Source organism: Cyprinodon tularosa, unplaced genomic scaffold (genome assembly GCF_016077235.1).
Source record: "Cyprinodon tularosa strain WSP-4 unplaced genomic scaffold, ASM1607723v1 ctg831, whole genome shotgun sequence".
Classification (NCBI taxonomy): Eukaryota; Metazoa; Chordata; class Actinopteri; order Cyprinodontiformes; family Cyprinodontidae; genus Cyprinodon; species Cyprinodon tularosa.
In genome coordinates this window covers 340,449-358,595 of record NW_024039598.1, presented here as the reverse complement: position 1 = coordinate 358,595, position 18,147 = coordinate 340,449, and the positions used below count along the sequence as shown (strand labels likewise).

General features: G+C 36.9%; 1 protein-coding gene across 1 annotated transcript; it reads right to left on the bottom strand.

Moving 5' to 3' along the window:
• Positions 1-813: 813 nt before the first annotated feature.
• LOC119774804 lies at positions 814-17,729 on the bottom strand. Its single transcript, XM_038272484.1, has 17 exons — positions 17,590-17,729; positions 10,852-10,998; positions 10,598-10,765; positions 10,493-10,510; positions 8,635-8,792; positions 8,469-8,530; positions 7,541-7,662; positions 7,231-7,443; positions 6,630-6,821; positions 5,777-5,955; positions 4,939-5,115; positions 4,665-4,748; positions 3,408-3,478; positions 3,289-3,330; positions 3,090-3,143; positions 2,940-3,006; positions 814-2,109 (listed from the first exon to the last, which is right to left on the bottom strand). Exons 2-17 carry the CDS (start codon positions 10,865-10,867, stop codon positions 2,005-2,007), a joined length of 1,728 nt encoding a protein of 575 aa, XP_038128412.1. The 5' UTR covers positions 10,868-10,998; positions 17,590-17,729; the 3' UTR covers positions 814-2,004.
• Positions 17,730-18,147: the final 418 nt, after the last annotated feature.

Here is an 18,147-nt window from a genome sequence, read left to right as displayed (position 1 = left end):
TATAAAACCTTCCTTCAGTTGCTGAGACTTGTTTGCCTGGTTTAGCAACTTCTGGAAAAACATATGCTTTGCTAAAGTGCTACAGCATTTGATATCTGCCTTTATAATTCAATTGATACTGTGAGTAAAATCTCATGCGATGAGCAGTATTTTGGTAGAATAACCATGTGTTTTAATAATCTGAACTATTCTGTTTTTTTGTATTTATTTTTTTATATCCTCTAGTTAATAATATAAAGTGCAATATTTTAGAAGCCTATTTAATCAACAGGATAAAGCCACGACCATAGATGAACATGCATAGCTTGCCAACACAAAAAGAGACTCAGCCAATCACAAATAAGGAACTGAAATGATTTAGTCAGCCATATGTGGTGAAAACAACTGAATTAAAAAGTAAGGGGGAGGAAGGGGATATGAGTTTAAACGTAACATGCTTTTGGTGCCAGATTGGCCTAGATACTTTAAAATTGGAATTAGAGCATGCAACCGTCTCTCTGATTTACAGATGATGGTCTAAAATTAAAGAAGGCATACAAGTAGAAGTGCTAAGGATAAAAAAAAAAATAAAAAAATTGGAGGTGAAAGGAATTAAACAAAAAAAAGTAATTCACTATGAACAGTAGAGAGAACCGAACCCTCATCACACTCAACATGTGGAATCATAACGTACATGGGCCACAGCAGAACATGTATGGAAAGCCAAGTTGTGACTTCTGACACAGACAATGTGACTAAAACATGATTTGCAAGTGGTTTGTGTGTTGACAACATGTTTTCTTTTAATAGGTCACATAGTAGTAGTAGTAGACATGCTGAGAGCATGTTAAGGACACATCAACTACACGTTAACAGGCAGTACACATTTTTATATGTTTTTACCCCTTCTTCACATTTAGGAATAAAGATGAACACAGGTGCAAATTTCAGTTTCAGGTATTTAACTGTGTTTTTAACATTGAGACATTAAAAGCTAATTATACATTGTTCTTTTGCCTTAATGCCTCCATCATGGATGTTTGCTAAAGGTATAAAGGCTGTAAACACAAACATTGAAAGTTGGTTCTGATCCCTCTTACTGGAAGGGCAATGGAGTATATGTTGGGAATGTCAATGGTCATTATGGGTATGTGATGGGTCATTAACTCCCTTGTCATAGTGGCTCGGTGACAGGCCTCTTTGAAGTGTGAGTCAGTTGAGAACAGGTGAAAGGTGATTCTTCCAGGTATTGTCCATAAAAGTGCTTTGTAAATGTGGGCTAGGGCTGGCCAGGTTATCTCTGTGACCACCTACTCTGTTAAGTGCAGGATTTTCCAGGTTAACAAGGATGGCTTCCTTAACCTCTCTTAAACCATTTGTCTTTCTTGGCCAGGATATAAACATTGTTGTCCTCAAACAAGTGTCCTTTAGCCTTCATGTGTAGGTGAGTCTGGTCTTGAGGAGTTGGCCCTCCTGTGTAGTGGTTGCTTGGTCTCTCTAAGCACTCTGAGCACTTTTCACTACACTGAACAGCTTAAACCACGTTGTCGGTCTCGACCCAGAAACAATTGAGAAAACATTGACATGTCAGAACAGCCCTGAAAAACTGTGGTTATCCCAGATGGGCTTTCTTAGAAAGGTTAAAGCATAATTTTCATAACATTGAGATCTTAAAGCTTACAACCTTCAGTAAGACTCTAGATCTGCTTAGTTCACTTATCTTGAGTTTAAATATTTTCCCACAGGAATTATTTGATTTACTTATAGAGCTTCAGACCTCATGGTTTTATCATGCTAAATTCTTCAATATTTCAAGTCCAAAGTCATATGTATTTCAATTTACTGTAAATGTTTAAAAACAGCTATATATTTAAAAATATTTGTACCATAAATGTAATATGAAAACAGATTACTTCATACATAGAGCCACTTTGAAAAGGTGCTTACTTCAGCTTATTAGTTTCAACTCTTTTGAAAAAGCATATCAAACTGTATAATTACATATTTACAAAAAAAAAGGGCTGACTACTTATTGGGCGTCTTCAGGCAATGCTTTTCTTGCATTGTATTAAGTGTTGAAAGATAAGTTCGTGGCTCCATTAGAAGACAACTGGTAGCCACTTCTGGAACCTGCAACAAAAAGTAATTCAGTTTGGGGTGCAGAATACAGACTATTGAACATTTAAAACTCTTGATTCAGTGATAATAGACTAGCAAATACAACAATAAGATCAACACATAAACACTGAAATAGAGATCTGCAAACTAGCGCCACATAATGGAAGTTCACTAGGTGTAGATGATCATCAACTCATGCATGGAATAACCATAAAGGTACATTGTGTAATAATTACAGGGAGTTACTCACATAAATGGTATATATAATATATGTATGTTATTTATTATCACTAATATGAAACTGAATCTGAACTGAAAGTCTCGATCTATACATTTCCCTCTAAGTTTATCTATTTTATTAATTCCTCAAAAATCTGCCTTACTTGAAAATTTGTAAAGACATTTTTTTTTTGTTAAGGCCAAATGTTGCCTTATTATATTTACAATTTTATTAAGTTTCCTATATGTGCTTGGAATGTTTTGTCCATGATATTTGGTTCAAAATCTGAATCATGGGCTGTCCATCTTAATAGACTACTCTGCTTTGTCAAACCGTGCTTTGATATGATTTCCTTCCATTTATTAAGCAACAGAGCTAAAGATGGATTTAACTCCTCCCCTAATTGAAGTTTCAATTTATTGTCATTAATTATTATTATCAATTATTTTGTTATAATTCTTTGGAATAAATTCTGTTAATATCGTAAGATTTTTTTTTTTGCATTATTCCTACAAGACTACCTCTCAAATAAAGATCCAAGTGTAAACAGCGTAATAATAAAAAGTATATTTTAGAAATCAAAGGATTCCAGTTTTTTTTTGTGTGTGTGTGTGAGACATACGTCTTTCTCTTCGGAATCTCCTGAAAAAGTCCCCCACTCCACTGGATATGTTTCTAGCACCCGAGGTCTAAAACAAGAAAACAAAAATAATGTTACGAGTCCAAATATTGGTCAAAAGGATGAATAATTTATATGAAGCAAAGTTCTTACTCCTGTTTGGATTTGGGAGGTAGATGAATGAGACTGCCGGATTTCTGTCCACACCTGAAAAGTTATTTCTGCTGGTTAGTATAAAAAGATATTGATGAATTATGTAGGGAACGGAAAAAAAAAACCCTACACATATAACATGGAGATGATAACTGATTCCCGAGTGTGCCAAAAAGCCTGATAACCAAGACAAACTCACCATTCTGTCCAGTAGAGTTCCAAAGACCAGAATGAACAAGCCCTTAACCCAAGAAAAAAGGTGAAGTTTCAGATAAAAACACTTTATTTCAGTTATTGCTTATGAATACAAAATATTACCTGCAGGGAATTGAACAGTGCAAATGTAATGTGGATCCCTCTGTTTTTTGGACTCGCCATGATTCCAACTCCTAAACCCCAAGTTATTCCAAAAAATGGTGTTAGAACAGCCAGACTCCTGGCAATCACCAGCAGGACATGCTTTTCTCCTGCTTGGGCCGCATTCTCCCCATATCTTCTCCACACAATTTTGAATATCACCACAATCAGGATTATTAAATTCACGGCCACTATCAGAAGTGCAGGGATCACAAACCCCAAAAGAGCTTTGGAATTGTACCAGTTGAGCCAACAGGCATCATTGTTTTGGATGTATTCCTTTGAGGGAGCAGTTACAGCTATAGTTATTGTTGCAATGATCAGTGGTGCACCATATCCCAAAGAGAATCCAATGGCCAGCATAGATGCTTTAGACAGCCCTCCATCAAAGACATTGACGGTAAGGTAGAGCAACAGCAGGGCTGAGGCTAGCATCCAGAAGAACATGGCTAGATAGAAAAAATGGATAAAAAAGGTAGCTGCTGTGCATGCTGGTGCATTTTTTGTCTTTGAAATGGCCGCTCCAATAATAAACCAAATGTCTGCATTCAGGAGAGACACGGCGATGTTAACAATAGACACATGACGCAAGTACGATGTTCTGTTTGTCCTTATTTTTCTCCATACAATGCCTTCAATGATTAGGCATATAATTAAAGAACCCATAGAGATTCCAACTCCAATGTAGGTGATGTATTTCAACGGAGGATCAGTATAGCCGGAGGGTGACATTAAAATAGAAAACGAGGTGGTATGGTCACAGTTGCAGGTGACTGATCCATTTTCACTCATTACAAATGAGCAGCCATCCTCACTCCAGCCTCCAAGACCATCAAACAGGTCAAAATCCCAAAAAACACATTTAGGGTTTCCCAGGGTATCATTAAGCACATCAAAAGCTATTGATATGTTCGTAAGATTTGATTCTGGCTGGATAAGTGCAACTCTTCCATTGATAACACTGGATGAGGTATTTGTTTTTTCTCTCACAGGAAGAACGTTGTTCATTGATGCAAATACTATCACTGAAATTGACTGTTTCTCTACCCCAGCTTCTGCTATCTCTACCTCAACTGAGGAATTAAAGTCCTCCTTGAAATTTTTTGTGAAATTAGTTTTGGTGAAAATAATATGATCTGTATTTATATTCAATGGTTTATTGACAACATTGGCTGTTATTCCTTCAAAGGCGCTTAAAAATGAAGAGCTGGCATCTACTTTATTACTGGTTTCATTGTTCAGGGTATCCCATGATTTCTTTGCAGTGTCAATGGTGAGAACTCCTGCACTTTTCATGATGTTCTGGAATAAAAAAAGAGAACATTTTCATAACTGAAGTACACATTTAAAAAAAAAGAAAGAAAAAAAGTTAAACAATTGTGAAACAAAAACAGTGATGGCTTTTATATGAGTAGTGCCCTGAACAAACTTGGGAACAGCCAATATGGTTCATATTAAAAACCGCCACTGGCCATATATGTATAATTCTGACCTTTGTGGATTCTTCATATATTGTGATACTATAAGAACCACTCCTATTAGCAACATTTTCTAAGATGTCAACCATTGCATTAATGGTAGCAGGAGAATCAGTTATGGTCTCTGTGTTGTTGATAGTTGCATCCTTGAGGTTTTCCAAGAATCCTGGCATGGTAGCCTTATCCAGTGTCTGCCACATTTCAAGAAAAAAAAAAATTCTGATCAAAAGTTATTCAAATGCTTGGATCTAAATAACACAGAGCTTTTGTTAGTCTATCAATGAGAAATACATTTATTTTTTGTATTATTCTAATGTCTAGGTCCACTAATCTACAGTCAGGATGTGTGTGTGTGTGTGTGTGTGTGTGTGTGTATGTGTGTGTATATATACCTTTGTAGCCTGTCAGACTGAGGACCATTTTTACAATTTCACCATCAAATTGAGGACCAGTTGTTGCAAAGTGAGGACATTTTGCCGGTCCTCACAAGCTACTTTGCTAATGGTTAGTTTTAGGGCTAAGGTGTCAGTTAGGGCTAGGATGACGTATGTATTGGTAATGGTTAGGTTTAGCGTTAGTTTTAGGGTTAGGGCATAAAAAGGGTTGAAAATGATTGAAAATCAATAGAAGTCAATGGGAATCCTCACTACTTATAGCAGAATGTATATGAAGGCTAGTGACCTGCTGTATGGCATTGTGAAAGTCTAGCAAATAATGCAGAGTAACATCTACTAGTATTTAGAAGCTGTCTATTTTAATCTATTCTTAGGCAGAGCGAGCGTGGTATGACCTAAAATTTAGTACACTTAAAACAGGATATCCAGAGGTTTCAGAAATATAAGATGGACTTACCTCTGACTGATCAAGCAGGTTCTGTATAACTTCTAGGACACAGTTGTCTTGGAAATCTCCATACATGCCATCAGCCTTACAAACGGCTGTTTTGTTTCCCACCATACCCTCTTCGCAAGGTGCAACAGCAACAAAATTTTGAAATCCGTCACCGAATACTTCATCACCTTTACAATCAACTACACAGAAAGAAAAACAGCTTAAAGTGACTTTTAGCTTTGTTTCTAATCACAATCAAGACACTCCCTAAAGTCAGAGTAGCACTGCAAACATGCAAAAAGCTAATTATAAAGTACAAAAATGCTTCGATTGCTGTAATAAAAATAATCAGTAGTGTTTCGTCTGATTAAAAAGGGGAGTTAGCATTATAAACATTCTATTTTTTCTGAAAAAAGATCTGTAAAATATTTTTTTTCTTGAAATGTAATATCCTTTTATTTATCCTCCCCATATATTTGTTTAAGAGGCGTGATTTTCTTTCATTTTTTTGATGTTAGCATACAAATTATTTATATATAACTAAACAAAGAGTACAGTATGAATAATTAAAGCTTAGCTGTGCACATGAAATAGTGTCTTTCATTTTGTGTATTGGGTTTGTGTTGTCTGGACAAATACCCACCACTCTGTCTTAGTGCCAGTTTGATTATTTTATTTGTTTCTGGCTTTTCTGTCACTTGACAGATTATCTCTTTTTCCTCTTGCTGACATCCACTAGAGGCTGTATACTCATATATGATATTTTTACCAGGACCTATCCACAGAATGAAAACAAACTTGTTTAGAGCTTGTTTAAACTTTTATATGGTGTATGTGATCAGAGAAAACTACCGGATGGTTGTTTCATATTTACTTGGACGGTCCAGGTCCTTAAATTCAACCTTGTAGTCTCCTTTAACAGAGCACTGTAGTGTCTGTGAACCAGGACATCTCAGTACTGCGCTGATTGGGTTCACACTGATCATGGGTGCTGGTTTGGACTTTAAATCTCTGCTCTGTGTGAAAATGGCACCGTCCTCACGGCTCATCGTACATACATATTTCCCTGAAAAGACAAAATCATGATTGTCACCATAATCTCCCAAACTCAGACTTTTGATTCCTTGTGTAACCTTAGGACAGTTGTTATCGTTGCTATGCAAAGTTTAAGCTGCCACTGTGTTCAGACAAAATTCCCAAAAGGTAAAAAACAATCTACCGGACTGTTGGTATGCGGTGCACGTCTTCAGTTTAAAAAACTGGATGTGAAGTTATCTAGTAGATGTTTTTCCTCTCATCCAATGACCCCCCCCACACACACAAACACACACACACACACACACAACTGACCTCCAGGGCCCATCCAGTAAATGATATCAGAGTCAACTTCAGTTTTTTTCCCCAAATCCATAACCTGGATGACTGAGAATCTTCACAGATACAATATATTATCAGATGGCCTAAAGCCTTCATACCATCGTGGATTTGAAAAAACTGTGGGATTGTGTATTTTGAAGTTCTCTCATCACTGCCTTCGGTTGTTTGGAGGACTGTCCCAGCAAATGTCCACACCACCCTCAGGTTTAAACCGAGATTAGTCGGACGAGGTCCACATGTCAGAGTTACAGAGTCCCCAGCAATTATTTCCTCTGAAGAAACTAGATCTGGAATATCTAATTTCTGAGGACCTGTGAGAATGAAAAATGGGTTAATAACAATTAATTTGTTCATTAGAAAATAATGAAATAGTTAAAACATAGCTCAGATTTATTGAGGCTCACTTACTGACAATCTCCACAGGATAATTTTCTACCAGTTGATTTAACATTTCATCTTTTGCTAATTGAACTTTCGACACATCCTGAGAAGAACTGCTGAGAGAAAAGTCAGCGACGGTGCTTCCAGACCTGGAACACAGATTTGTATTTTAATTAGTATTCTGCTACAAAATTAGGTGACTTTGATTCATTTATTATTTATAAACCTGATGCTGATCATTTTTGAATTGCTCATTGCTGATACCTAAAGGAAAATACGCTTCTGTCTAAACAACATTAGGTTAATAGCAATATTTTTATAGTGCGCACCATCTAAAGAGCTGATAATATTATGGCTATTTCAGATTAACCAGCTATTGTCTGTATTTAATTCTAAAAAATATAATTGAAAATTTATTTTTTTTTAGTCTAGAAGTTATGTTTTAATATAGCCAAAATAAAGATGTAGGAATTTATGTTTGGTGAATCCATAAAATTAACCTACATCATCCTGAAGAACTGCATGTATAGCTTTTCATTGTTTTGTTTAACTTATTTCTGAATTTTTTTATGTGTCTAAGTCTGATCATTGTCCCTTTTTTAACTTTTTTTTACTTTCCATCTGCTACATTTAGGAAATGCACTTTAAGAAATAGAAATGTCATGAAAGCTGTACAAAACGAAATTTCACTCTATATACACTACGTGTAAACAAAATTACAATAAAAGCTGTCAAAGTCTACATTTAACTTTGAGAAATGTCATCTTGTAGGTCTAAATAGCCGCACACATTTATTATAACCAACATCTTTCCCTTAAAGCTGTCAACAGTAAATGCTAATGATCTTTATGAATCAGCACATCTTTACTGCTTACCAGAAATTTAAATAGCATCTTCAATCTTTTTGAAAAATATAGTTCTGAAGTAGCATATACTGTAAGAGATTATTACCTACCGAAACTTCAGATTCTGGACCTTGCAATCTGTTGACACGAAAGCCTTACAATTTATTTCAGCCTGATGAAAAACAATATCATGGTTAAAAAAAAATCTAAATATAAAATTCTGTATGCATTTGTACTGATCTACAATTTATAATAATAACATCAAAAATGGCTTACAGCGGCAGAAACATTTTTGTAAAGATCGCTGTCAGGGTCATTGTAAGATTCTTTGAACTGCATGTTTATAGTGAAGCTTTCAGTTACAGTGACGGGTTCAGTTGTGGCTACTGTTGTCACGTTTTGCATTGAGAGTGTCGGTGTTGTGGTTGACCTCACTATTAAGAAAGAGAGAATGGTTACTAAGATGTACAGGTGCTGGTCATAAAATTAGAATATCATGAAAAAGTAGATTGATTTCAGTAATTCCATTTAAAAAGTGAAACTTGTATATTATATTCATACATTACATACAAACTCATATATTTCAGATGTTTATTTTGTTTAATTTTGATGATTACAAATGACAACAAATGAAAATCTCAAATTCATCATATCAGAAAATTAGAATATTGTGAAAAGGTTCAAAATTGATGGCCCCTGGTGCCACACTCTAATCAGCTAATTAACTCAAACCACCTGCAAAAGCCTTTAAATGGTCTTTCAGTCTAGTTCTATAGGCTACACAATCATGGGGAAGACTGCTGACTTGACAGTTGTCCAAAAGACGACCATCGACACCTTGCACAAGGAGGGCAAGACACAAAAGGTCATCGCTAAAGAGGCTGGCTGTTCACAGAGCTCAGTGTCCAAGCACATTAATAGAGAGGCGAAGGGAAGGAAAAGATGTGGTGGAAAAAAGTGTACAAGCAAGAGAGATAACCGCACCCTGGAGAGGATTGTGAAACAAAACCCATTCAAAAATGTGGGGGAGATTCACAAAGAGTGGACTGCAGCTGGAGTGAGTGCTTCAAGAACCACCACACACAGACGTATGAAAGACATGGGTTTCTGCTGTCGCATTCCTTGTGTCAAGCCACTCTTGAACCACAGACAGCGTCAGAAGCGTCTTGCCTGGGCTAAAGAGAAACAGGACTGGACTGCTGGTGAGTGGTCCAAAGTCATGTTCTCTGATGAAAGTAAATTTTGCATTTCCTTTGGAAATCAAGGTCCCAGAGTCTGGAGGAAAAGAAGAGAGGCACTTCATCCACGTTGCTTGAAGTCCAGTGTAAAGTTTCCACAGTCAGTGATGGTTTGGGGTGCCATGTCATCTGCTGGTGTTGGTCCATTGTGTTTTCTGAGGTCCAGGGTCAACGCAGCCACATACCAGGAAGTTTTAGAGCACTTCATGCTTCCTGCAGCTGACCAACTTTTTGGAGATGCAGATTTCATTTTCCAACAGGACTTGGCACCTGCACACAGTGCCAAAGCTACCAGTACCTGGTTGAAGGACCATGGTATCCCTGTTCTTAATTGGCCAGCAAACTCTCCTGACCTTAACCCCATAGAAAATCTATGGGGTATTGTGAAGAAGAAGATGCAATACACCAGACCCAACAATTCAGAAGAGCTAAAAGCCACTATTAGAGCAACCTGGGCTATCATAACACCTGAGCAGTGCCACAGACTGATCGACTCCATGCCACGCCGCATTGCTGCAGTAATACAGGCCAAAGGAGGCCCAACTAAATACTGAGTGCTGTACATGCTCATACTTTTCATGTTCATACTTTTCAGTTGGCCAACATTTCTATAAATCCTTTGTTTTTATTGGTCTTCAGTAATATTCTAATTTTCTGATATGATGAATTTGAGATTTTCATTTGTTGTCATTTGTAATCATCAAAATTAAACAAAATAAACATCTGAAATATATGAGTTTGTATGTAATGTATGAATATAATATACAAGTTTCACTTTTTAAATGGAATTACTGAAATCAATCTACTTTTTCATGATATTCTAATTTTATGACCAGCACCTGTATATGGAAAACCCTGATATCAAAATATATAACAAAACGAGATCAACTCCATACCAGGGCACTGATGGATCTCTGTGGAACAAAGGAGGAATTTAAATTTAGTTTAAGAAACCTTACATAAATCACTTGAAAAAAAATCTGTAAAAAAGGTATGATTACCTGTGATTGGCTGACAGTACTGCTCAGAAAATGAAGATTTATATATGCAGTTACAGCTTGAACTGCTGTCACTACTGCATGTAGTGTTGCTCGTGCACATCTCACATGGCCAAGAAAAATCATCCTCACATTTACATCGCAGGCCGTGAGCTGAGCTTGGATCACAGACTAAAACATATTTTTTACTCAATTAAATTGTTCAGTAAATCTTTACCAGTATATAATCATTTAAGGAACAACAGTCTTTAACTTACCTGTGCTTAGATTCATTTCTCTTACTTCTAAAGATAATATGGTTACAGGGAAGCTTTCATTTTTCAGAACTGCTATGATTGAGTCCAATAAATTAGGTGGGACACTGGCCACTGGTATGAACAAGTTATTCAGCACAGCACGTTCCACTGGAGGATGAGAGAAACAATCTCATTGTTTGCATGCCAAATGTGAAAAAAAATGAAGTTTAGCGACCGTTAATGCCACTCTTTAAAGCTTTCAGTATAATAATAAAGCATTTAACCTTGAACCCAAACAACTATTAAATAAAATCAGTGCAGTGTACACTGAAATAGTGAGTAAATACTGATCAATATACATTGGGTCATACATTGACTACATGAAATGCAAACAAAATTTCATACCATAAGTTAGTGGCTTCATGGTTGGAATAGTTGTTTTCACTGTTCCTCAGATTTTCTGGGTGCCTCTAAGTGTTTTCCTTTGAAATTAGTTAATTACTATTACAATATTATTACTCGAAAGAGTCCAAAGTTGTCATAAATTATTTGGTAACTTTGGATTGTTGCCACAGTTTAGAGTTATTAAACTAACAATGGGAAGAACCTAAAAGTTACTTCTGTTGTTGTTATTACAACATAAATGTATACATAAGGAAGACATATTCTGCTACAAGAACACAATTTTTGTATTTAATAAAAGTGCCTTATTTAAAACTTGTGATGCTTGCATTCAAAACTTCTACTTTCTCTCAAATATACTCTCTCCTGGGTGTGGCAGTGGCACAAGGGTTAAATGTGCGTACCATCAACGGACACCTTGGTCCTTAATGCAGCTGGCACAGATTTGAATCCTGGTGACCTTTGCCACATGTCTTCCCAATCTTGCACTCATACTTGTTGTCTTCTGCTTAATTGGGTACTGGTGCTGGAAGACACCTCTTCCAGCACTGCAGGGGAAAGCCTGAGGTGCTCCAAACCAGCAGAGAGAGATAGCTCTTCCAGCGTGTCTTGGGTCATCCCCTGGGCCTCCTCCGGGTGGGTTGAGCCTGAATCACCACACGAGGAACGGTTCCCCACTCTCCAGTCCCATTGACAATTTGCCTACTACAGTGTACTATACTAAAATAACAAAAGCCCACTAGTGCCTAAAAAAATATGAGAACACCAGTAAGACCAAGGAGATGGTGATCGACTTCAGGAGAAGACCATCACCCCACCAACCCGTGAACATCCAGGGACAGGACATAGAAACTGTGGAGAGTTTCAAATACCTGGGAGTTCAAGTCAACAATAAACTGGACTGGACTCACAACACTGACGCTCTGTATAAAAAGAGCCAGAGCCGCCTCCACCTCCTGAGGAGGCTGAGGGCCTTTGGAGTCAGCAGGCCCCTGCTTTAAACCTTTTATGACTCTGTGGTGGCCTCAGCCCTCCTCTACGCTGTCATGTGCTGGGCCCCTGGCAGCTCAGAGCAGGACAGAAAGAGACTGAATAAGCTGGTGAGGAAGGCCACTTCTGTCCTGGGCTGCCCTCTGGACTTGGTGGAGGAAGTGGCTGAGAGGAGGATGCTGTCCAAACTCACATCCATCATGGACAACACCTCTCACCAGACTGTAGAGGAGCTGAGCAGCTCCTTTAGTCAGAGACTTACTGTAGACACCCTGTCTGTAAGAAGGAGCGTTACCGCAGGTCATTCATTCCTGCTGCCACCAGACTCTATAATAATGCACTATAACCACAATAACTCCTGTAAAAACCACTGTGCAACTATATTATAGTTTTTATTTATTTATTGACTGTGCAATATTCTGTGCAATATGCTGACTGTGCAATAAATGTGAATATAATAGTCATACCACTACCTCACCGTTGTTCCTTACCTACTACACTTTAATGTAAAAGTCAATCCACCTGTATATAAGCCATCCTGATTGTACATTTGACACCTCAAATCTCTGTGTTACTCCCTTGTATTTTAAATTTTTTCATTTCTTATTTTTATTTTGTTTTTCATTGTGTGTGATACATGTACACTTGCACCTTAATCCTTATTTATCTTGATATACTGTATATACCTGGATATACTGTATATATATTGTTTATTCTTAATACACCTTTATCCTCCTTGTTTGCAACTTAGTTAATTACTATGCCAATATGTGACCAGTGAATTTCTCCGCTGTGAGATCAATAAAGCTCATCTAATCTAATCTTCTATTTTCTCCATCCAATTTGTTTCTCTACCCAGATTTAATTATTCTTGCTCATATATATATTTTCTCCTCCCACATTTCTCCTTTTGCTTGCATGCAAATTTCTTCTCTGCTCCAGTCAGAAATATGATTGCAAACCTGTTGTTCCTGTTTGTGGATTTTTGTTTATCACCGAGAAATCATTCCAGACAATTGAATGACCACATGGAACGGCTATGAGAATGAGCTCCCAAAAATGCTTTACTTGCTTGCAAACTTTGGTTGCTCTCAATGATTGTATGAATGAATAAAAAAAAAATACAATAACTTTTTCTCTCAGAGAATTCAGTGAAAGTAAAAATTTGACACATAAACAATGTTCTATATTCAATTCAGATTGTCATGGAAAATGACAATCTGAGATAGCAAACTGTTTACGAGCAGGAGTCCTGATCGGGAGGTGGTCATTAGAGGTTAATCGCCCCTCGTTACCCCCTGCATACTACACGACGCAGGACGCACGATGAGGCTGAAACTCGACCCGATTGAAAAGTTCTCACATAACTAGAGAATCAGCCCGAAAAGGGCAATAAATCGTACAGTGTATGCCCGGCTTTACTTAGTTGGTCCTGATGCATTCTCAATTATAACTAAATAAAATACACAAAATATATTATTTGTCTTGATAGCTGAAACCCATATGTTTAAGAATATAATGTGATGTACGTAGATAGGTTGTTAAGGACCCAGATGCAGAGACGGAGATGCACCAATGATTTTTTCTTGCAGATTTAATGAAGATGTTGATAGTACAGAAGAAAACCCCAGTCGGCCTTGGCAGATGGCCGCTCACACTGAGCCTGGTTCTGCTGGAGGTTTCTTCCTGTTAAAAGGGAGTTTTTCCTCTCCACTATAACTACAAGCATGCTTAGTGTGAGGGAGTAAATGAGTCGATGCAATTAACTGGTTTTCCTTAGATAGAAAACTCTGAATCAATTTGACTGGATGATTTGGTGAACTGTAAAGTGCCTTGACATATGACATATGTTGTGAATTGGTACCATATAAATAAAATGAATAAAATCTTATTGATGATTATCTTAATATACTGTATAATATTGGTCAATTTAATTTGTCCTAAACAGTAATAAGTGAAAAATCTTTATTGAGTTCATTGATTCAATTTGGGATCGACTGCTGAAGATAGACACCAGCTTCACCGTGTACGCATATTTACCTTTGACAGAGTCAAAGGAGGCAATTTAGTAGTGACGTTTTATATATAATACAAATTCTAAGACAACAATCTGCATATTAACACAATAACCGAAAGTTGATTTGTGAAAGTGAATGGATACATGACCTGCTGTCACTATCCCAGGGATGGGGGCTGTTTTAACATTTAACTTTTTAATTTCAAAAAATAAATAGGAGCATCTATGTCAAATAATATGGGGTAGATATTTAAATGCTATAAACAATTAGCAGAAAGATGTAGATTTTTGAACGGTAGAGTATATATATATATATATATATATATATATATATATATATATATATATATATATATATATATATATACTCTACCGTTCAAAAATTTGTGGTCACATTGAAATCTACTTATTTTTGAAGGAAAAGCACTGTACTTTTCAAATGAAGATAACTTTAAACTAGTCTTAACTTTAAAGAAATACACTCTATGCGTTGCTAATGTGGTAAATGATTATTCTAGCTGCAAATGTCTGGTTTTTGGTGCAATATCTACATAGGTGTATAGAGGTCCATTTCCAGCAAATATCACTCCAGTGTTCTAATGGTACAATGTGTTTGCTCATTGGCTCAGAAGGCTGATTGATGATTAGAAAACCCTTGTGCAATAATGTTCACACATCTGAAAACATTTTAGCTCGTTACAGAAGCTACAAAACTGACCTTCCTTTGAGCAGATTGAGTTTCTGGAGCATCACATTTGTGGGGTCAATTAAATGCTCGAAATGGCCAGAAAAAGAGAACTTTCATCTGAAACTCGACAGTCTATTCTTGTTCTTAGAAATTAAGGCTATTCCATGCAAGAAATTGCTAAGAAATTTAAGATTTCCTTCAACGGTGTGTACTACTCCCTTCAGAGGACAGCACAAACAGGCTCTAACCAGAGTAGAAAAAGAAGTAGGAAGCCGCGTTGCGCAACTGAGCAAGAAGATAAGTACATTAGAGTCTCTAGTTTGAGAAACAGACGACTCACAGATCCCCAACTGGCACTTCATTAAATAGTACATATATATATATATACATATATATATATTGTTGGCCTGATCATCTTAGTTCCTAGTTGTTTTCTAGTTTTTGATTCCTGAGTTCCTTGTAGAGTCCTGCACGGGTCGAGTTTTACCAACCCGCACCCGCCCGAACCCGTTAGGATGACAACCGAACCCGACCCGTCACCCACGGATATCTTCAATTCAAATTCGAACCCGACCCGTTGATATTTAACCCGCAACCCGACTCGTTAACACATCAAGTAATAGGCTATAGTATGCTGCGCTGCAGAACAGCGCCATTAACACTGCAGCAGACGTGTATGCACTGACTGTGGCCTTTTTGGAGGGAAACCCACACTGCCGGCAGGGCTTTAAGCTACAACAAGGGTGACCCCAGTGCCTGATTAATATAACATTTCTGATGTCTATAACAACACGCACGCATAAAACAAAAATCACCAACTACCCGCCCGCACTAAAAAAATATCCGCCCGACCCCCGACCCATTTATATTTATTTATGTATTTTTCACCCGCAAAAGAGCATTTTAGCGGGTGACCCGTCGGGGACCCGCGGGTACCCGACCTGTTGCAGGACTCTAGTTCCTTGCCTCTAGTTTCTGAATAATTTGCTTCTGTACTATCAAAATCTTCATTAAATCTGCAAGAAAAAATCATCGGTGCGTCTCTGTCTGTGCATCTGGGTCCTTAACAAACATCCACCAAACCTGACAACATGTTGTTGAAACAAATTATCTCCTGCAGGCAACACACAAACTCCACATGACCTCTTCTGGGAAGCCAAGTATAAATATCTGAACTATCATGTTAACATCCAGGGCAGTGTTGGTAAGGGGCTAGGGTTGAAGAATAGCAAAATAGTATGTTTGCATATCATTATGACGGTGCTGTTTTGGTAATAACTGTAAAAAAGTAACACACAGTCATTAGTAGAGACAGACCTTAGTGAAAATATGCAATAGGTAAGATCATTTTCGATCATTGCTTCTTCTACATTGAAGCCAACAACAACAAGTTATTTAATATAATTACTTTATGTACATTTTGTTGACCTCACTTAACTGCAAATAAAAACCTGACATCTCATTGAAGTCAAATAAAAGCAAGCCTTTTAAACTTCCTGGTTTCTGAAAAACAAGTTGAACATGTTTGTGTGCAACACCTTTTTGTTTCCCATGCAAGCCTTAACATGCTTTCATCCTCGTTTCCAGCTAAAGCAAGTCAAGCAGCAGTTTTAGGACAGCCTAAGGCATCTTACTTTGATAAAGCAACTAAAATGATCAGGAACCATTTTTTTTAAGGTATACAACACCGATTACTACACAGTTAGAAGGTAGAGGTGTAATTGAAATGAAACAACAAATACTGATTATCAAACCCAAAAAATACAGCTGATTTGAAAAACAACCATATCCAGGCATGTCAAATTCAAGGTCCCTAAATTTATATTCACAGCAATAAGCATCAAATAAATTGTTTTTCTGTCACTGACATTAAATCCTTCACCCATTATTCCCCTATACCAAATATCTTTGCAGGTTCAGAAGGCTTTGCTGTATATGCCTTTTACAGTTTTAGCTTAGTTAGAAAAACTAAAATTTATTTATTTGCTCACACAGGACTTTACAATTAGGTGTTTTGATATGATGCATCTACCTTTATGCTTCACATCTGAAAAGCTTACAAATCAATGAGGCTTTTGCATTTTTTTTAAATTATAGACATCGGGATCTATAGTAAGCGAGTCATAAAACCACTCTTATCTCGTTCAATAATCTGGAATTTAACCAGAACATAAAGCCAAAAAAAAACATTAAACCAATAGTTTCCTTCTTTGCATCTTTTTGAGTAAAGGATATACTTTCCTGGCATCCAGTAAGGCAAGGCAAGGCAAATTTATTTGTATAGCACAATTCAGTACAAAGACAATGCAAAGTGCTTTACATGATTAAAATACAGGAAGATAAAACAGAATCAAAGCAAGTAGGAAAAAAAAATAAAATACAAAATGCAGAAACAAAAAAGAATATTAGAAACAGTTGGACTAAAGAAAATATGTTTTGGTTGAACTGTTTAACTAGAACAGTCGAAGGCAATCCTAAACAAATGTGTTTTTAGTCTTGATTTAAAGGAACTCGGGCTTTCTGCACTTTTACAGTTTTCTGGAAGTTTGTTCCAGATAAGTGGAGCAAAGGAACTAAATGCTGCTTCTCCAGGTTTAGTTCTGGTTCTAGGTATGCAGAGCAGGCTGTGGGGATCTGTGTTTTGAAAAGATTCCAAACTCACCTATTTGGCTGCCGTTGAACTGACAGAACTGACCATCAGCTGGAAGGTAATCAATGCAGCCGCATGTGTCACCAGTGATAGCATCACATGCTCCATAGGTAAGGCAGTTGTTATAAGACCAGGCAAAGTTCTCCTCACACTTGCACTGATACCCACTTATTTCTAGTGAGCACACTGTGGAAAAGCACAGTGTATATATATATGTTATTTCTTAGAGCGGACTGATAAATGCTCAGTTAAAACTCTACATTAAGTGAGTCAGGCAATATAAAACAAACAAGAGGCAGATGTACCATTATAACAAAAACAAAAACAAATGGATGTCTGATGTAACTTAGGTGATAACAAACCTGTTTATCTTCATCTAAGATAAACAGATTGTTAATAACTTATATTAATATTACTCAACTAACCAAAATTGTGCAGGAAAGATACTCCTTAAAATAGAAAAATTACTCAGGAAAATTTTTCTAACTTCTAACAATGCTAATTCTATTGTAATGCTTGACCTTCTCTAAATAAAACAATACGATACCTGTTGTTACGACAAGGCTGGAA

Bases quoted from the DNA above. Each gene is read 5' to 3' on its own strand.
- LOC119774804 (XM_038272484.1), bottom strand. The intron at 7,663-8,468 runs GTAGGTAATAAT...TCTGTGTTCCAG, and splicing joins GTCCAGAATCTGAAGTTTCG to GTCTGGAAGCACCGTCGCTG. The intron at 7,444-7,540 runs GTAAGTGAGCCT...TCATTCTCACAG, and splicing joins TTATCCTGTGGAGATTGTCA to GTCCTCAGAAATTAGATATT.